The 20896-nt window shown below is 48.8% G+C and overlaps 1 protein-coding gene across 1 annotated transcript; it reads left to right on the top strand.

Moving 5' to 3' along the window:
- The first annotated feature begins 5553 nt into the window (after positions 1 to 5553).
- Positions 5554 to 19163, top strand: PRDM14 (PR/SET domain 14). Its single transcript, XM_037058763.1, has 7 exons — positions 5554 to 6286; positions 6491 to 6544; positions 6635 to 6792; positions 8676 to 8952; positions 12653 to 12855; positions 17098 to 17199; positions 18936 to 19163. Exons 1-7 carry the CDS (start codon positions 5554 to 5556, stop codon positions 19161 to 19163), a joined length of 1755 nt encoding a protein of 584 aa, XP_036914658.1.
- Positions 19164 to 20896: the final 1733 nt, after the last annotated feature.

Here is a 20896-nt window from a genome sequence, read left to right as displayed (position 1 = left end):
AAGCGGGTGAGGGAGATTGCCAGAGGGAAGAAGGGTACCGGGAAAAGGGGGGCAAAGGGGGAAAACTTGGGACAACTGTAACAGCATAATGAATGAAATACACTTAAAAAGAAAAAAAAGATACAGTGAGGCTGTGTAACCTCAGCAAGGATCCCTATCAAGGTCAAGGAACCTTAAAATGCCCTAATGCAACCAAAGTAAGTAGTGTCTGAGGTGATCTAGTTGCTAAGAGAAATGAAACGCCCTGCTCAATCATTTACCCCCAGCAGGCAGCCTTTATGAGAACACTGGCCCAGCAAGATAACCAAAACCCATGACCTGGGAGGGGCTCAAAGCAGCCATTACAGAATGCCAAAAGTTGACCCCAATACCAAAGTACTGAGTCAGATCTGGACGTAAACTGTGTGCAAATACCTTCCAATGTTCTCAGAACAGCTTTTTGGAATCACCAGAGCTTCTGAGATCCCAGGTGAGACCACCCACCAACCATCGCCAAGATGTGCTGGCTGCCCTTGTAAACAATGCTGACACTGTTGTTGAGGATGTCGCATCTGCCATGGCTATACTCCTGGAAAAACCAAAGGGATGAAGGTGGGGCATGGGCAGACTGGAATCTCAAGGCCCATTGAACCCTTCCAGTTGGGCTTCAGATAATCCCCCCTGCAGTGGGATATGGATTGTTCTCTCTGCTGTTAGCCTTTTCTCAGGGTGTGTCAACACGTTTCGTGGCTGAAGTGCAAAGGCTGAACAATGCGTTCTGTATGAATCCACTCACATAGCGTTACTGAACAGGCAAAACTCACCTTCGGGGAAGGAAAAGGCAGAACAATTGCTTCCGAGGCAGCTGGATACGGGGGATTCACTCGGAAGGGGCTTGGAAGGCTATCTGGGGCGGTCCATTCTCTATTCTGATGGGGAGTGTGGAGTCACAGATTTATGCAACCATCAAAACTCATGGTTCAATTTAGATGTGTGCATTTTCCTCGTGTACAAATTTTACCTTAAAAAAAGAATGACCAACAAACACTGACCTCGAGTTAATGGAGGGGGCGCTGAAATTATTTAGGAATGAAGTGTACTGGATGGCTACTGTAGCTTCCTATAGCCATCAAAAACTTCCTAGCACTCCTTCAGGAAAGACTTGTGAGAATGTAAGGGTGCTTAATTACACCGTCACAGTGGTCCCTTGCACGACCTGGCCTTTGCTAGTTCTACCGCCTCCCCATCTATCTCCCAGACACCAGGCACCCTTCTGTGCTGTGACTCAGGCAAGCTCCCTCCAGGCCACAGGGCCTCTGGACCCAGGACAACACTTGTCCTCATCACCTAGTTAATTTCAGACAGACTTTCAAGTCCTCTAGGGCAAGGGAATCTCCCTGTCCTCTGGGCTTAGGTCAGGACATGGCCCTCTTCCCTCTCATGGTTCCCACTACAGCCTGTAGTCACACATTCATCAAGTATTCCCACAAATATTTATCTTCCTCATAAAACCGTTATGGGTCCCAGGGCCGGACAAGGCTGCTTTGCTCACAGATGGATTCCCAGTGTCTGGCTTGCTGTCCAGCAAGCAATACCTAAGTGTTCAGGAAGTTTGTCGGGTAAATGACTGAAAGGCGTATTAGAATATGATCTCACTTCTCACGTGAAAGACAGACAGCTTTAAAGGATGGACACTCTCCAGTGTTAGGTGAGGACGTGGAGAAACAGGGCACTTGTACTCCTGGGTGAAGAAGGTATACATGGATGGATGGATAGAAGGATAGAAGGATGGCTTGAACTACTTATCAAAATGTTCCTGTTGCTCCAGCAGCCTCACACCTAGCTATTCATTCTACAAGCACAGTGGGCAAATAGGTATCTATATAACAGAAGCTGCTATAATGTTCCCAGAAGCTGCTTGAAGTGTTTAAAAACTGGTTAACCTAAATACCTTCCAAGAGGAGGCTGTAAAACTTAAGGTACACCCATAAGACGGATTTCTGTACCACGCAGCCATTATTAGAAATGACGTTAATCTTAATGTGCTGACGGATAGGAATAATAACTAAGAGATAGTGAGAAAAATGGTATAAAAGTATAAAGTATAATCCCATTTTGTTAAAAATTCTAAGAATATAAACAACTTAAGAGCATTATATATATCCACAGATATCTTTATCTGCGTGTGTGTGTATAAATAAAATGGGATGGGGAAACCAAACTATTAATCAATGCTACCTCTGGAGAGTAGGGATGAGTGCTGGGCAGGAACTTCCACTTTTACTTTGTCTATTTCTTCAAACTATTTAAACAAGCAAGTTTATAATTAAACTGAAAATATATTTTAAACTATGGCCTTGGCTGCTGTGGCTCAGTGGACTGAGCGCCAGCCTGCAACACCAAGGGTCACAGTTTCAATTCCCCGTCAGGGCACTTGCCTGGGTCGCAGGCCAGGCCCCCAGTCCGGGGCGCTCAAGAGGCAACCCAAAATTGATGTTTCTCTGTCTCTCTCTTTCTCCCTCCCTTCCCCTGTCTCTAAAAATAAATAAAATTGTTAGCAAAAAATGTTTTTAAGCTGTGAATTCTTTGCAGAACAAGACCGGAAATAATGCTCATGTTACTTCTGCTAAACTAAAGGACAGGGCAAGGGTAGGGAAGGGATGGAGTGACTGCAAAAAAACAAAAACAACACCCCCCGCCCCCCATCGGAGCACTTGACCTCCACGGACCACCCAAGTGTCGGCCAGCACCAGTCTCGCCTGTGAGACCTCCGGGTTGGGCAGCCCAGGTAAACGGGGGTGGGTGGGAGAGAGCCCTGGGGTGGCACGGCTCCGGGGGTGGGTGGGGGAGAGCCCTGGGGCGGCACGGCTCGGGAAGGACTGCAGGACTCCGTTTTTCCGAGGACGAAGTCCTCCTAGAGGCGCCTGCCCTCGGGATAAGATTCCTCTTCACTTCAGCCTACCCACCCGGATCCGAAGAGCTTCGGTAGAGGTGCACGACCATGGAGACGCAAAGCCTGGTCATCCCACCCGTGGAGCAAATGACGCGCCGCTTCGTATCTCGGTCGCCGGCTCACCGCGGACACGAGCCGGGACTCGGGCAGCGCGGGCCCCACCGAGGGCGTCCCGGCGGTGACCAGCCCGGGCGGGGCGCGCGGCGGCGCGGGGAACTGGGGTCCCGCGCCTCCCTCCTCCGCCTGCTTCTCCGCGTCCAGGTTAAGGCCGCAGGGTCGGGTCCGGGATAGGGGGCGCCGCCCCGCCGCGGCTGCTTTCGAAGTCGGGGCCACGCGGGCGCCCCCGGGCCGCAGCCGTGGGACCTCTGGTAGCGTCTCTTCGCCGGAGGGCCGTTGGGGATTTCTTCTTTCCCTCCCCCGGTTCGGGAACCGGCGGGAGCCGGACGGGCGGCCACACCGCAGGCGGGCAGCGCCCTCCGCGTTCGGGAGGACGCGGCGGCGGGGCAACGCGGGAGCTGGGCGTGGTCGCCCGCATCGCACGGGTTTTCTTCACCCGAGGGGCTTCCAGTGTGAATGTGAATGTGAATGGGCCCACACGCTCCTTTCTTCTTCTCAATGGCCGGCCCGGAGAATACAAATGCGGGCTCCGAGCGCCAGCACAGGGTCCGGACCGTGCGCTCCGGCGCCCGGCTCGTCCTGGTCGCGTGCCTTCCCCGGGGGGAAGGGACAGGTGTGGCGCGCGGCGCGGTTCCCCTCCGCCTGAAAGTCCGCACGTCACGTGAAAGCCCCGGAGCCTCGGGAGCGTTTCGGGCGCCTCCGGGCTCCCCACGAGGACAAACGTCCACCAGGCCCTTGCATTTGCCGCCGCCTTCGGCCAGGCGCGGCTCTCGGAAACTCGAAGCCGAAAGGCGGGGGCGCGAGCACGCGTGTCCTGGCCCCACGGGCTCGGCTTCAGAGTCGGGGTGCGGGCACAGGGCTCGTCCGCGCACGTGGGTGGAACCGGCGCCGGCTCCCAGCGCCTCCACCCGCGCGCATGGCGCACACGCGGCGGCTGTCGCGCGGCGGCGGAGAGCGGACGGCGGGAGGTCTCCGCGGGCCCGGGACGGTTCGGAGGCGCGATGAGTCCCGAGCGCGACCCGCCGAGGGCTGGGCGAGTCGAGCGTCGGCCAATGGCTGCGGTGGGCGGGGACGAGACTGGCCTGGGGACTCCGATGGGCGGCATCCCTTCCCCACCCTCGCCCTGTCCACGCCTCGCGGCCCCGCCTGCCCGCCACCCTCTTAAACCCCTGCTCGCCCCACCAGTTGGCTCAGCCCAAAGCCGACCGGTCCCGTGCAGGTCACGCGCCACCTTTTCAAGATCCTGGAGGAGCCCGCTCGGTGGCGGCGCTCTGGAAGGTGGGTGCCAGGCCGGGGGCGCCCCGGTGCCCGGGTCCGCCGTCTACCTGCCGGGTGGGAATTGCAGGCAGTAGTCGTTGTCGCAGTTCGTTTGGGGAGGTCGTTTTACCCTCTTGGGCCTTCATTCATTAAGGACCTCAACCCCAAGTTGCAGGGCCTCGGGGTGAGGGGAGGCCAGGAGCGCTCCGCCCTGGGGGGCTCAGAGGAGCCGGGCAGAAGCCTTCGTCGTAGTTGACCTCTTCCGCTGACCCTGTGTTCTTTAATTTCGGAGTCACGACCCTGCTTGGTTTCCTTACTGGGTTCATTGATCTTATTCTCAAGATGCGCCGACCTGAGGGACGCTCTATTCTCCAGCCTTGCCGAACCTGTGTCCATTAAAACGCCGTCCCTTTGGGTGGCGGCGAGAGAGCGGCTGGGGCTTCGCCCTCCCACGGGTCCTGAGGCTGTCTCACCTGCTCCCGAGGGGCAGTACCCCGGGTGGGCTGACTGGAGTGACCGAGGGACTTGGGAAGTGGCGGGACTCGATCCAGGTGGGAAACCCGGCCCGGGCTTTGGACCTCCGGGCAACCGAAGGTGGAGCCTTTCTGGGCAGCCCGACTGCCTGGGTCCGCGGGGTCAGAGCGGATTCTGGGGGCGCGTTTCCTGCAAGATGCGACCCGGGACCCTCGGTCGTTCCTTTCCGGCCGGGACTCGGGGGGCCTGGGGCTGCAGCCTGCCCCCAAGCCCAGGCGGTCTTGCGCTCGACTCCCGGCCCAGCCTCGGGCTTGGGACGGCCCGGCGGCTCCCCTGACTCAGGGAAGAGCCTTGTTGGGCCGAGAAGAGGGCAGGAAAGGGCTCTTACACCAGGTTTTGCAGGAGCCGGATTTGGGGCCTGGCAGAGAGAGTGGGTGTTGGAAACCGACCTCGCTTGGTCAAGGTGTGTTTGCAGAGGGAAGGCGAGGGCGGTCCTCACCTGTGACTTGGAGTCGGGCGGGATCCCCGAAGAATTTCGTTTAGCGGCGCATGGGGAGAGGAGGTTTTGGAGTTTTTTTGTTTTGTTTTGTTTGCCCTTTTTGTTTTGTTCGGGAAGCAGGGCTTGCGGGATCGAATTGGGCGTGTATCTGATTCCCTTTGCCCCCGGGGCTGGCTCAGGTGTGGAGGCCCCGCTAGCAGGAGCCGGGCCCAGGAGGCGCGCGCCCTGAGCCGCGGTTGCTTCTTCGCAGACCCGCCGCGCGCTGTGGCTCGGGATGGCTCTGCGGCCTCCAGGTGAGGCCGGACCCTCGGAGAAGATGTACTATCCGCCCGAGAGGCCCCAGGCCAGCCCCCAACACCTGGGCCCGTACTACACGTCTTTCTCACCCTATGGACCCTACGGGAACAGCTCGGCCGCCGCGGAGGATTACCAGCCTTTCCCGGTCCCTGCGGTGCCCGCTGCCCAGGCCATGGCCCCCTTGGCCTTCCGGACCGCGCCTCCCCTGCTGAGCCCGGGCCTGGCCCTACCGAGGGAGTCACTCTACGACCTGCCCTGGCCCGGCAAGCTGCCGCCGTGGTACCCGTTTCCCCACTTCCCCAAGGAGCTGCAACACTTCGTGAACAGCAGCCGCGACTATACTGGGGCCCCCGGTGAAGACTTGGCCCACATTGGTGGCCGGAGCGACAGCGGCCAGTGTTACCGGCCTGAGGTTTGCATGCCGCCGCCGCCGCCGCCGCCGCCGCCGCCCCCGCCGCCCCCGCCGCCCCCAGTGGCTGCTTCGCTGTTACCCGAGGGGCCGAGGGCCTCCCGGGCACTACCTCACTTCTCCAACCAGGAGCCTGAGGTTGAGTCCCCACGCCGGAACCAGGAGAGGAAGTCCGCCCCTCGGTACCACTTCACCCAGGAGGACCTGCACGTGGCTCTGTACGGGGTCATCCCCAGCCAGGAGCACCCGGCGCGCCCGCCCCTGGCAGCGTCAGGCCTCGTGGTCCCCGCAGACGGCTCCGGTAAAGGTGGTTCGCAGGGCCCCGGGTCCGGGGGTTAGGATGGCTGGGTGTCCGATGGGGCACATCAGGGTGGATCTGAGTCGCGCAGGGGGATAGAGAGGCTGCAGGGGACCGAGCCTGGGGGAGCGGAGGGGTAATCGCCTCCCGAAAGGATTTCGCAATACTTTTAATGAAAAATAAAAATTTAACCCTGCCTTCTTCAAGGGTCTGAGTGTCTTCCGCAAACTCCGGACCGAGACTCCCTTCAACTACCAGAAGGTAGGCAGAGAGAGCTCCTTGCTTGGATTTCATGCCCCAGACGAGTACAGTCAGTTTCCTCATCTGCTTCCCCTTTCCGGGTTCCCCCAGGTCTCTGCCTCAGACAGACGCTGTTTGGTGAAGTCCCCCACTTTGGTGTCTTCTGCTGTAGCCTCGTTGCCAAAGGAGTCAGGTTTGGGCCCTTCCAGGGTAAAGTGGTCAACGCCAGTGAAGTCAAGACCTATGGGGACAATTCTCTGATGTGGGAGGTAAATATGCCTTTGGTCCGGAGGGGGACTGGAGGGGAAGTACCTTGCCTGTGCCCCTCTGGGAGACGGCACGAGGCCAGCAATTTGCTGGTTTGTGTTTATTTGTGTCGCCTGTTTTGTGCTGTAAAGAGAGGGAAAGCCTCACTCTGTGACCTTGACTGATGATAGCAGATCTGCAGAAATCCTGAGTGTTTTGTGGTTCCCTAAGTCGTTTTAGTCTGAGTATGAGCCAGGATGTATACATTTAAAGAACTCATACACGATGCTGTGTATAGATAAAGACAATTGCTTTAAATACAATGGAGTGATTCTGAGATGATGCCAAAAGAAATAAACACAAAATTTAAGTTTTTTATATCATTTGCCTATGAAAGTTAGCTTAAAATGGAGACTCTTGACTGTGTACCAGGCATGCCAGATAGACTGCAATTTGTCAGAATGTATTAACTACCTTGACATGAATTTCTACTTCCAATAATGTAGTTCAGGGACGTAAGCTGGAATTCTGGCTATATGGAAGATGTGGATCTTGGTGTTGTTTATCATAACAAAACATGCAGACAGTGGAATTTCCAAGAGCAAAAAATAATAATTAAAATATGTTTTCATTAATAAGCATGAAAACTAGGCTGGGATGAAAATACAAAACGAATTTCTTGCCTCTAAGTGGTAGAATTGAGCCTAACCTCTTTGTTTCCCTTACCTCTGGTTATGAAATTAATATGCACTCACTATAAAAATTTGAAAATCAAGAAAGTGATAACGTAAAAAATATTTTAGCCCTGGCTGGTGTGGCTCAGTGGATTGAGCACCAGCCTGTGAACCAAAGGGTTGCTGATTCGATTCCCAGTCAAGGCACTTGCCTGGGTTACAGGACCAGGTACCCAGTAGCAGGGTGCATAAAAAGCAACCACACATTGATGTTTGTCTCCCTCTCTCCCTCCCTTACCCCTCTGTCTAAAAATAAATAAGTAAGTAAAATCTTCTAAATTTTTTTTTAATGTCACATCACCTATAGAGATGTCCTTGAGAGTTCATCATCACCAAGCCCTTATTATATGAAATGTTAAAGGGACTTATCTAAGAAAAAGAAGATGAAAAATGTAACCCTGGCTGGTGTAGCTCAGTGGATTGAGCTCGAGCCTGTGAACCAGAGGATCGCGGTTCAATTCCCAGTCAGGGCACATGCCTGGGTTGCAGGCCAGTTCCCTGCAGGCCAACTCCCAGCAGGGGACACAGGAAAGGCAACCATACATTGATGTTTCTCTCCTTCCCTTACCCTCTAAAGGTAAATAAATAAATAAAATAAAAAAAAAAAAGAAGATGAAAAATATGAACCGTGAAAGGACAGCAAACTCACAGTTATTAACAAACACACCTAAAACAAAAGCAAACCAAGAGGACACCTAGATCAGGAGTGGAACCATAGAAATGGAGATCACATGGAGGGTTAGCAACAGGGGAGTGGGAGGAGGAGAAGGGGGGAGAAGGTACAGAGAATAAGTAGCATAGACAGTAGGTAGAAAATAGATAGGGGGAGGGCAAGAATAATAGGGGAAATATAGAATCTAAGGAACTTGAGACACGTGGTCCTAAACTAAAGGGGGGGAATGGTGGGGGAGGGGTGTGCAGGGTGGAGGGGAATGAAGGGAATAGAACAACTGTAATGGTATAATCAATAAAATATATTTTAAAATATTTTTTAAAAGATGTCCTTGAGCTAATAAAATTATTTAGGCATAACAATAAGATTAATAATAAATATATTTAGTGGATTCACGTGTGAGATTTGAATTATAAACTTTTAACAAAGTAAATTTATTTCATAGTTTAGGCCAAAAAAAAAAGAGCAAATTCTGAACATCAATTCTTATTTCATTTAGATCTTTGAAGATGGTCGTTTGAGCCACTTTATAGATGGAAAAGGAGGTGCGGGGAACTGGATGTCCTACGTCAACTGCGCCCGTTTTCCCAAGGAGCAGAACCTAGTTGCTGTGCAATGTCAAGGGCAGATATTTTATGAGAGCTGCAAAGAGATCTACCAGAACCAAGAGCTCCTTGTGTGGTATGGAGACTGCTATGAAAAGTTCCTGGACATTCCCGTGAGTCTTCAGGAGACTGAGCCCGGGAGGCAGGCTCAGGCGCCTGGAACCTCTGAAGGTGAGCTCACAGCTTTGCCTTGCCCAGTGAAGCGCGACTAGTGGGAGGGCGGGGCTCCTTTCCAAACAGGAACACCTTCTTGCAGTTTCTCAGCTGCCTGTGGAGCTCCTTTCTCCCGAAGGCTTGATGCAGGAGGCTAAACTGAGAGTGTCTCTAACCAGGAGGGCATTACCCAGCTGGAGGAAAAGCCCCTCTGTCTTTCCCAAGCTGCTGAAGCCGCTTCTATTTGAAAGAATCCCTTTTCTTGTCCCCTTGCCCCCCACCCAGAGGATGCAATAAAAGTGAGATAAATGCATGCAACCTCCGCCTCAGTGAGCCATGCTCTCATCCCGCTCTGCTCAGGCTAACTCTGCCCACGAAGTCACCACTCCAGAGCAGTGTTTTTCAGGTGGTGGGTTGCAGTATCTTAAGTGGGGGAGAAATCAGTTCAGTGGTGGAGATTCGCATTGAAGAAAAAGAGAAAATAAGAATAAATTAGGATAGAATACACTGATGTGAATCTCACTAAAGTAAGAGCAAAAATTGTGAGGTTTTGTTTCAAATGGGCAGGTGTGTGTGTGTGTGTGTGTGTGTGTGTGTGTGTGTGTGTGCTGGATCTCAAATAGAATGTGGGTCTCAGTCACGTTTGACAGGCATTGAGCTAGACTCTGACTCTCACATTTTCCTGGGGCTGTGAATGAATACCTGGCCAATCTTGGGAAGGTGCAGGGTCTCCTTCCAGCCTGGGACCTGAGATCCTGCATTTCTATCAAGCTTCCAGAGGATGTGGGCACTGCTGGTCCCTGGACCACATTTTTATAATAGCAAGGAGCTAAAAGACCACTGGCCCACTCTGTGGGAGTGTGCTTCTGGAATTTACATTTTAAAAAATCTCTTGGGGTGATTTTTATATACACAGGAGTTGGGAACCACTGGTCTTGTTTGTAGGTAGGACAAGGCAAGTGCAAGTGACTGTAACACATATAATCAGGCAGAAGAACACCTGATGTTATAATACATGTAATGAATAGCAGGTAAAAGAAAAAGCGAATTGCATTCATTGCAATCTGCAGTGATTGTCCCATGCATGTCTGTCTCCATGCTAGACTGAGTCCTTCAGGGCAGGAAATGACCCTAAACCTTCATATCCTTGCTCCTGGATCCCAGTGTGGATTGAATGAAGGGGGAAGACACTTAGGACTCAACTGGGAAAAGCTTCTCAGGGGTAAAATGAAATGTGGAGTGTGGTAGGCAGGGAGAGAGAAGGCAGCCCAGGCTGCTGGGGGGTGGTGAAGCCAAAGGCAACAATGCAGTCACAGGGGATTAGGAGGTAAATAAGGAGAGGGAGGTACCTTTCTAGAATCCAAATAAGGAGGGCCTGTCAGAATCATTTTGGTGAACTATCTCCCCACTACCCCGGCGTGTGAGTTGGGGCAAGATGGTGGGGCTGTACAGTCCCCAGGGCTCTGAGTTGTCACATGCTTAGCACCGAGCCAAGCGTGGCTTTTTGGTCACTTCCCCCAAATTCTTTCTATTGTTTTTAAAATAAAAGTTAAAAATAGATAATGAGACAAATATATGCTGGATTACTGGCCGAACTTCCTAATCCTCTTTGAAAAAATTCTTTACCACGATGTAGGCAGCTGTTAGAGTGTTCATAACCTGTGATGTCTGGAACTTTATCTTCTGGAAATAGTCCCAAAGGATTTTTCTATCCACAAGGGTCTTTGCTACAGCAGCATCCATCCATATTAGTGGAAAAGCACAATGTCAGTGCTCAATAGTTGAGTAATTAAGTAAATGAAGACTCATGAACATGGAATACTATGCAGATAGCAGAGCCCTCCCCCCCCACCCCAGTGCATACGCAACAGGGATGAGGGCTTGGGGAAGGAGCATCATCAGCTCACCTGTGCTCCAGCTAGGGAGGAAAGTATCTGATGCTGACCCCACTGTTACGTACGGTACAGTATGTTTTGGACAACGTAGGGGAGAGGACTTGACAAGGATTTGATTTGTTGGGAAGAATAAGTGGTGAATTCATTTGTTTTCTGTTAGGCATGTTCTTGGATAGGATAAAAAAGAAAAGTAAAAATTCTATCTTTTCACAAAGAACCTTTTCTCAAAGGTTTTCTGGCAAGGGTTGGTGAGACCCTTCCCCTTAAGGCCCTGGGTGGGAGGGAAGGGCCCGGACCCTATGTGGGCGGGTTATTTGAGTATGCAGCCTGCCCAGTGTGTGTTTTGGGGGCTGGAGGTGTGGAATGTGACAACAACTCTTAATCCTTACAAAACTGGGTCTGAACTGAGGTGGGATAAGAAGCATCGGTTTGGGATTGAGGAACCCCGGGACTAGAGAGCAGTTGATTGAGCTGGGGTGAGGGGAAGGAGGAAAGGAGAGGGAATGGGATAAATAAAAATAGGTTGAGGTAAATTAATAGGACTCATATTTTGAATTTTGGTGTGTTCTAGTGCTTTGATTTGTAAAGATCACTGGTCCCATCTTGTAGACCCCCTTTTTCCCATCCCAGGAAGTAGAAAGGCCAGGTGTTTCTTACCAAGGAAACTTCTAGCTCTGAGCAAAAACCAGTCCAGCCTGGGGATTTGGTCCAGCCCAGGGGTTCAGAGAATATTAGCACCTCAATGAAAGTGGTAGACGGGGGCGGGTGTAGCGGGGTGGGATGGATTATCCTGGGGTTTCTGGTTGCCTTCCTGGTTATTTACTTAATGGTTTATTTCCTTAGCCTTGTGTTAAATGTGCCAGGGACATAGTTAACTAACAAAGCCCCTGATGGATAGCTTCCCTGCTGTCCTGATGCTAAAAAGATTTCCATCTCCAGATTCTTGCATATACTCCCTCCCGGGGACCAGGCAATGAGGTCTCAGTGCTGCGTGCAGCCCTCAAAGCCGCTTATCTGGAATCCAGTGTCCTCCACGGAGACCGTTTTGTAGGTGGCCCTGTCCTCTACCCTGCCCGCCCCCCACAGGTAGATAAACCTGGACCTGGCAGCTTTTCTGCTCCAATTGGCAGCACCTTCTCTAACTGCTCCCCTCCACCCCCCCTCCTCCACTGACGAGAAACAATTGGCCTTTCTTAGTCACTTGTCACTCAGTAGTAGTATCACTGGTGGTGACGACTCATTAAAATAAGTGTTAGAATTAAATTAACAATAATGACAACCTGATGTATTAGGGGAGGCAAGATACTGTCATCCTTACTTTGTGAAGATTTTAGCTCTGGAATCTTCCCTCAAATTCAGAGAAGTAACCTATAAGTTAAGAGGGTGCCTGAGACTTTGTAAATGGGGTCAAGTGAACAACACTTGGGAAGTCTGTGGTGTAAGCTCTGAGTGTCCATCATTGTCCTGGGTGAACTGTTTTTGAACTTGTGGCTCAGGCTGATCTGAAAGGGACAGAGAGCAGGCGATCTTTGGTTATTAACCTGGTAACAAGTGCCAGTCGGGATGTGTGAGATTGGTGTGAGCTCTTTATGGGCCGAATGATAAATTAGTATTCTGTCGTGAAGGGAAGTGAATGAAAACAAAATTGGCTGTGAACTGGACGTCAGAACTTGGTGTTGGGCACACAAGGATTTATTATTTCGGCTTCAGTATATGTTTAAACTTCCTTGTAAGGAAACAGTCTTTAAAACTGCCTTGCAGGAAGTAAGAATGAGGTAAGGTAGCTGACAAAGCCACTGCTCTTGTCTCCCTGTGTTTGACAGAGTCTACGGAAGGTTACAGATGTGACCGCTGTGGAAAGGTGTTTACCTACAGATACTACAGGGATAAACATCTCAAGTACACCCCCTGTGTGGACCAGGGTGACAGGAAGTTCCCCTGCTCTCTCTGCAAACGGTCCTTCGAGAAGCGGGACCGGCTCCGCATCCACATCCTCCACGTCCACGAGAAGCACCGGCCTCACAAGGTGAGAACATGGCTGTCGGGGCACACAGCCCTGCCCACTGCCCCGCCCGAAACCGCGAACACACTGAGGGCTTCCTGGGCACGGTGCCGGCCCCCACTCTGGAGAGAGAGGCATGGACTGGTGACCCTTTAAAATTTTTCCTGCCAATTTTTTAAAATTTATTTTTAGAGGAAGGAAGGAAGGCAGGGAGGGAGAAAGGGAGAGAAACATCAGTGTGTGTTTGCCTCTCATGTGGCCCCCACTGGGGGACTTGGCCTGCAACTCAGGCATGTGCCCTGACTGGGAATCGAACTGGCGACTCTTTGGTTAGCAGCCCATGCTCAGTCCACTGAGCTACACTAGCCAGGGCCCAATTTCATTTTTTTAGCATGAAAATATAGTGCATGCTTGGAAAATACAATATAGAGGGAAACAAGAACAAAACAAAAGCCATCTGATATGCTATGGCCCAATGTTAGGACATTTTTAGCTATAATTTTTCAATATGTGTGTGTATTTTTAACATACTTAGGTCATAGTGAATATGGTGAGGCTAACTTTCTGGTCAGGATTACATCACAAGCTCACTTGTAGACACGTGATGGCTGTCCCTGTACATCCGATGGTTGCACCATGATTTATTTAACCAGTCCCCTCTTTTGTGCAAGTCACCCCAAGATTGCTGCAGTGAACAAGATTTTATAGAAATAACCATTATTTCTGGCCCTGGCCATGTAGCTAGCTCCGTTGGTTCGACCATCCATACACCATACACGCCAAGGCTGCAGTTCCGTTCCTAGTCAGGGCATGTACAAGAAGCAATCAATGCACAAATAAGTGAATCAGCAAACTGATCTCTCTCTCTCTCTCTCTCAAATCAACAAATCAATGAAGAAATTTTGAGAAATAATTATTACATTACTTCTGTTATCCATCTCTGACTATTTCTTTAGAGTAGATGGCTAGAAGTAGAAAACTGGGGCCAAAGGGCCTGCAGAGTTTCAAGGTCCTTGAGTTAAGGTGCTAAATTGCCTGCCAGAGAAAGTGTCCGTCTGAATTCCAGCCAGAGCCACCCGGGCTCCTGCAGTCGCTTCGTCCTGTTTCTGTTGTCGTTCCGATCAGTGAAAACTGGGATCTTGCACGAATTTGTCTTTTTATTAATGAGGTCTTTGAATGAAATTTCAAATTTTAAAAGGTTTTATTGGCAGTTTGTATTTGTCTGGTGGTATGTCCGTTTCTGTCCTTGAAAGTGTCTATTTGCTACATGTTTTTTTGCTCTTTTACAAGCCAGGTTTTATTAATTCCAGGATTTGGGGTTTGGACATGTTTATATTCTGAAATTCGACATGTGACCCCCCTGCTGTAGTTTTAGCTGTGACCACTCTCTCCTTTAGGTTCAGTCCATCGGTCAGCACAGGAACTGGAGGCGGGTCTCACAGCTGACGGGGAATGGCACGGAGGACATTAGTCATGTTGGCTGCAGCCACACCACAGGGTGTTTGTTAGGAAAGTAGAAACCACAGGACTGCATTTGTTTTTGTTTTTACTGAAGTTGAATTCAGGAAAAGGTTATCAAAGTTACGTCAATAAATTTCTCCTAGGATAAAAAATCTCTGCTAGGATGTGGGACAGGACGTTTGCCTGAACACTGATGACAGTGGCCTCCGGCTGGGGTTCAAGCAGGGGGTGCTGTAGGTGGGCACTGCCGCCTTTGGGAATGTTGGCCCAGAGACGGATGGAAGACAGGAATGATAAGGAGTATGTGGGAGCTGGTAAGAAAGCAATGACTGGACCTTCATAAGAGGAGTTGTTTCTCTAAGACACAGAAGAAATGATTTTAAACTGGCAATCAAAGGCTGAGTGAGTCCTGTCACACTCAGTGTTCCCAGGGCTGCTTTACTGACCTTTTCACAAGCTCGCTCCTTATCATGACTCTACATGCAGCTTAACACGGGGTGTCACATCCCTGGCTGAGAATGCCGTCCAGAGCTCAGAGGCCATGTACCATCCATGACACTCTGCCCTCGTGTTTACAGTTTTCGGGGTGTTTGTTCTGATTTTACTGCTTAACCTTTTTATTCTCTTTCACTTTTTTATTTTACATACTTTAGACTGAGTAGTATTTAACTTTTTAACGTGAGAAGATATATTCAATGTGCATAGAAGGCCAAAAGCTAACATTTAAGTTGAACAGAAGACAAAGCTCAAGTGAAAGAGACATGTATGTAGAGCTTCTGAGAAAGGATTTTTAACAAAAATATAGAAGGAGCTGGGTGTGCAACCGACAGTGAAAACCCGGTCTTGCGATCCCACTTCCACCCTTTCAACCGGAATGCATCCACTCACTCTGCAGCTGGGTCTAGTGCAGCCAAATTCATGTAGAGCACAGACTAGAGCTCCTGTCAGGGGATCCCTGTAATCTGTAACGACTCCCGAGAGCTCACATGTCAATTCAGAATACTGGTTCTGTCCAGCCTTCGGAAATTTTTGACCCATGAAGAAAGGGCTTGACTTTTTTGTTTCAGAAAACATTATTTCATATACTCCATAAATTGCTCAAATTTAGCAAGACTTTAATTTCTTTCATCTTTGACTTCCTTGTGTTTGTTTTTGCTAGGACTTCTAATTGCGAGAAATTTAGTTATTTTACTTTGTTTACTGATTTTGAGAGAGAGAAGGGGAGAGGAAGAGAGACATCGATCCGCGGTACCACTTGTTCTGCCCCCATTGGCCCCACCTGCCTGTGTGTGTCCTGTCGGGGGAGCGGACCGGCAGCCGTGGCCTATCAGCTGATGCTCTAAGCAGTAGAGCTGCCCGGCCAGGGCAAAATTTACTCTCTTAATTGTGTGACTTGCATGATGACATTTACATTCTTCCCAAAGCTTGTTCTGATTTGAACTGGTGATTTCTGGGTCTGTGAACTGTCATTTGGGTATTTTTTTTTTTTAATGAGTTCTACTGATTGTTCTCTTCCACACTTCCTCTTTCTTGATTTCTTTTTTGTATTTACTGGGGCATATCTTCAAGTAATTGCATTTAGGCTACCTAGTGAAAGGTTTTCTGAGTCCTTTGTCTGAGGATATTTTACTCAAATATCTTATAGCTTGGCTGGATACAGAATTGTAGGTATAATGATTTTTCCCTCAGAATATGCAAGGCATTCCATTTTCTTCTGTCATTTGATGTCAGTCTGGCTCTTGTTTCTTTGTACATAACCAATTTTCTTCTTTTCTTTAAATTTTATTTATTTATCTTTAGAGTGGAAGGGAAGGAGAGAGGGAGAGAAATATCAGTGTATGGTTGCCTCTGTCGGGGACACACAATGTATCGTGTGCCCCCTGCCAGGAACTGGCCTGCAACCCAGGCATGTGCCCTGACTGGGAATCGAACTGTGATCCTCTGGTTCGCAGGCCAGCACTCAATCCACTGAGCTACACCAGCCAGGGCTTCTTCTTTTCTTATTTTAGAGATTTTATTTATTCATTTTTAGAGGGGGGAAAGAGGGAGAAAGAGAGGGAGAGAAACATCAATGTGTGTTTGCCTCATGCACACCCCCCACCAGGGAGGGACCTGGTTCACAACTCAGGCAACTGCTCTGACTGGGAATCGAACTGGAGACCCTTTAGTTTTCAGGCTGGTGCTCAATGCACTGAGCCACACCAGCCAGGGCCGTTTTCTTCTTTGTAGAAATTGTTCTTTATCTTTGGAGCTCTAAAATTTTAACAGAATATGTCAGATTGGATGCATTTTTCTTCCCCTTGCTTTGTGTGCAGTGATGTACAAGTGTATTCTTTCCATCTGAGGCACAAATCCTAAGCACAAAGGGAAAGAACAGTTTCTTTTTCTTTTTGCTCTCTTTTTTATAATTAATCTGTTCTTTTTGCAATATTATCTCAAACATTTTTTTTTGCTCTATCAACAATAATACACACTCATCATTAAAACCTCAAGCACTACAGAAAAATTAGGGAAGACCCACCCCAAATCCCACAATCTAAGACTGCCCACTCTCTCCTCTGTTCACATAAGCATACCTGGGGGCAAGGCAGGGCCTGGAAGCACAGTGGTTTCCTCTATCTGGTCCAGAATTCCTGAGATTAGGCAGGGTCAGCAGGGTGGAGAGCACAGAGAAGTTACAGGACCTGCAAAATCCTACTCTTATTTTGTGGGTACAACATGTCTCAGGTCATCTTGCCACCAAGATGAAATTAACTTGTTAGAGGAAGATGTGATTGTGACTCTACGCTTTCTCTTTTGCCTCAGTGTCCTACGTGTGGGAAGTGTTTCTCTCAGTCCTCCAGCCTGAACAAGCACATGAGAGTCCACTCTGGAGACAGGCCCTACCAGTGTGTGTACTGTACGAAGGTAAGGGAAACCTCCTCCCGGGAGGGGTGTCCAGCCTGTGGCCCAGGATGGCTGTGAATGCCAACACAGAATCACAATTTTACTTAAAACCTTTTCCTTGCTCATCGGTGTTCCTTCGCTAGTGTTTGTGTATTGAATGTGTGACCCAAGACAACTCGTTTTCTTCCAGTGTGGCCCAGAGACACCAAAAGTTTGGACACCCCTGAATCTGCCTTGAGCTCTGTTTTTGATGGCCAGGGACAGGAACCTGAAGCATAAAGCCTGGCTTATAACGAGTTTTTGCTCAGCTCAATCCCCACTTCCACCCCCAAATATGTTCACATTTGCTTATGATGGTCAGGTCTAACCACCTGTTGCCAGATTGGCACGTAGGGCAAGGTGATGAAATGACGCAGCAGACTCCTACTACGTAAGCTGGGGGAGATTGACCCAGTCTGGGTGTTGCTGACAAAGGTCAGAGCGTAGTATTGATATGAATGAGGGGAAAGGAAAGGGGAAGGTGGTCAAGAAGAGATATGTAAAAGCAGAAAAGTACCCGGGAATGTCAAATGTTGCAGCTACTCTGCAAAACGGTTGAACTTTTTTTTTTTTTTTTTTGCTAGCCTAGTAAGTCACACACAACCCAGCAACCCAGGTGTTCTTTGAGGGGTACGTGGTGGGACGGGCCATGGGGCCCGCACACCACAGAACACCACTCAGCAATAAACGGGAATGAACTGCATACGCGGCCTGGGTGGCTTGCCAGGGAATTGTGCCGAGTGAGAAAAACCACTCTCAAATGTTATATACTATATGATTCCGTGTGCATAACATTCTCAAATGATAAAATTATAGAAATGGAGGATATATTAGTGGTTGCTACAGCTTAAGAAAAAAATGGAAGAGGGCCCTGGCCGGTGTGACTTGGTTGGTTGGAACACCCTGTACCTGAAGGGCTGTGGGTTCAGTACCTGGTTGGGGCACAAACCTAGGTTTGGGGTTTAGTCCCAGGGCCAGGAGCATATGGGAGACAACCAATCTCTGCTTCTCTCTCACACTAATGTTTTTCTCCCTCTCCCTAAAAGCAATGAAAAAAAAAAAAGTCCTCAGGTAAGAATTAAAAAGTAAAAATTTTTAAAAATGGGAGTGGGAGGGACTAGGTGTGTCTATCAAAAGGCAACGTGAAGGATATTTATGATGAAGATGTTCTGTACCTTAACTCTGGCAACATCAATATCCCAGTGGTGTATTACACAGTTCGTAAGGGGTAACCCTCTGGAAACTGGGTGAAGGGTACACAGAAGTGAAGGTATTGGCTGGTAGTAGCCACACGTGGTGTAATGCAGTGTAGCTTGGAGTGTGGTTCTAGGACCCCCTACATCAGAATTGCTTATTTAAACACATTCCTTATTACCCCAAAGAGTGTACTTACTGGGTACATTCTCTGGACTTAGGCTGTCACTCTGTATTTTGAACTGGACTGCAGGTGATCTTAGACACTGAAAAACCACGGTTCTAGCAGCCTAGGCTACTCAAAACCAGCTTGAAGGACACGTCCATCACGTCCTTTTATGAAAAGGCTATCCCTGTAGTATCTGTAGGTAAACACTCGGCATACTTGAGAGCATAATACCCAAGGTTCCTCTACTGGAAAACTAGGGGGTGACATGTGCGTCAGTAATAATGAAAGTAAACCCTTGATTTCACTGGTCTTCTGGCTGACGGAAGTTTGCTTTTCTGCTTCCTGTCCTCGGCAGAAGTTCACTGCCTCCAGCATACTCCGCACGCACATCAGGCAGCATTCCGGGGAGAAGCCCTTCAAATGCAAACACTGCGGCAAGTCCTTTGCATCACACGCCGCCCACGACAGCCACGTCCGCCGATCGCACAAGGAGGACCAGGGCTCCTCCTGTAGCATCTGTGGGAAAACCTTCCTAGATCAAGAAGCCTTCTGTTCCCACATGAGGTTTCATGAAGACGACTAGCCCTCGGAGTCTGGGGACTGTGTGAAAACTAAGAACTCAGATTCTGTCTTTACTCTTCATGTTTATTTGTGGGTGCTGTGAACAAATGATAGTTCCATTGAGATAAACTGGAAAATGGAACTGACCATGAGTTCATCTCTCACCTTTATGTGATTCATTTTAAACCCTCAGTCCCCAGCCCTCCCCTATCACGTGACAAATGTCTGTTAATAATTCAATTAGCCCCACACAGAATTACTAAGAGGACACAGAAGTTACTCATTCACCCCACCATCTGTGGCCTTTACCAAGTGAAAAGAAAAATTATTACCGAACAAAGAGGTGAAAATAATTTAAATAGACTAAAAAACAAATGATTTTTTAAATTTATTTTGCTTTAGTTTTAAGCCTGGTTTCATGCCTGATGAATGGACAAATAAGAATTTTTAGGCTTTTTAAAATTAGCTGGTTTATGATAGTATATAGAGTGTAAAAAAAAAGAAACACGTTTTTTAAAATGTGCCATATAGTTATCACAAGCCTGATGTCAGGGTGTGAGGAGTAGTCTCCTCTGTGTTCATGGAGACAGGAGACTCATCTTGTGGGTGATAATGGCCAACATTTATGGAGTGTTAACCCTGAGTTCACCGCTAGACAAATGAGGAGATCGAGGCCAAGAATAAGGAACTGGTGCCTCTGAGGGACAAAGCCAGGTCCACCTGACCCCACAGCCTAGCTTCCCACCTAGCCAGCACGCTCAATTCATGATTTCTGCTAAGGAACTAGAAATAGCGTTTTTCTAACGATCCCATTCTGCCCTATATTAAGGAAAGTGACAACAAACTTCTAGACATTTACAGAGAAGACCAGCATGAGCAGAATAGAAGTGCTCAGTAGCCTACCGAGCTACTAGATCACAGGGTTCTGTTGACGACAGAGGATTTTTCTCCACCCTTTATCCACGGTCTGTGTCTCAAAGTGGAGCAAATTCAGCATGGAGCAGATGCTCCTTCCAGAGGGAGGCTCCCAGCTGTGGCCCGGTCCTTTGAGATGGATGGAGTGCTGGAGTGGCGTGGACAAGCAGTGACAGATTTCCCCTAGGGAATGCCTAGCTGCGGCGATGGGGTCCGAGCCATTTATCCTAATGGGAATGTGCCCTGTTGTGTTAGGGCTGCTTTAGTCCGTGTTAATTAAGTCAGAACTATGGTCGGGAAGAGAATTGGGGCTCATCTTGTAACCAGGCAGCCTTTCCTGTGACTGCTAGTTCAAAATGTATTTCTACTGTTTATGGGTTTGAACATTGTTTTAAAAATTCAAACAGTAAAGTAAGACATCAGGATCTGGTGCGATGTCAATTTTTCACTAGAGGAATAACTCAAATTAACTACTTTGTGTTTTGAACTAGAATAGTAGCAAAGAAGGAAACTTTTCTGTTCCCTAATGGACACTCTAAAATGCATGCATGCAAAATAATGCTTTATGTGGATCCTGCATTTCCACACTAATTGGAACTTGTAGACAGTTGAATAAGCTTTGGTCCTACTGTATATTTGAAACAATATATCAAATTTTGTTTTGGAAAATACAGTCAATTCATGACATCTTCAGTAATTACCTTAAGCCCTCTTTGTTTAAAATTTGTATTTTGCTTATTTCTAAACACAATTTGGATCAACTTATAATAATACAGAACAGACTAAGACAGTCAAAGTAGGAGACACATCGCCACATAGAAAATAGAATGAGTTAATATA

Source organism: Sturnira hondurensis, unplaced genomic scaffold, assembly GCF_014824575.4.
Source record: "Sturnira hondurensis isolate 20B ecotype Veracruz unplaced genomic scaffold, ASM1482457v3 Scaffold0010128, whole genome shotgun sequence".
NCBI lineage: Eukaryota > Metazoa > Chordata > Mammalia > Chiroptera > Phyllostomidae > Sturnira > Sturnira hondurensis.
This window is presented reverse-complemented; position numbering and strand designations above follow the sequence as displayed.

Excerpts from the sequence above, each read along its gene's own strand:
- PRDM14 (XM_037058763.1), top strand. The coding sequence starts at position 5,554 with ATGGCTCTGCGGCCTCCAGGTGAGGCCGGACCCTCGGAGAAGATGTAC. Across the intron at positions 12,856-17,097 it reads AGAAGCACCGGCCTCACAAG|TGTCCTACGTGTGGGAAGTG; the intron begins GTGAGAACATGG and ends CTTTTGCCTCAG. Across the intron at positions 17,200-18,935 it reads AGTGTGTGTACTGTACGAAG|AAGTTCACTGCCTCCAGCAT; the intron begins GTAAGGGAAACC and ends TGTCCTCGGCAG.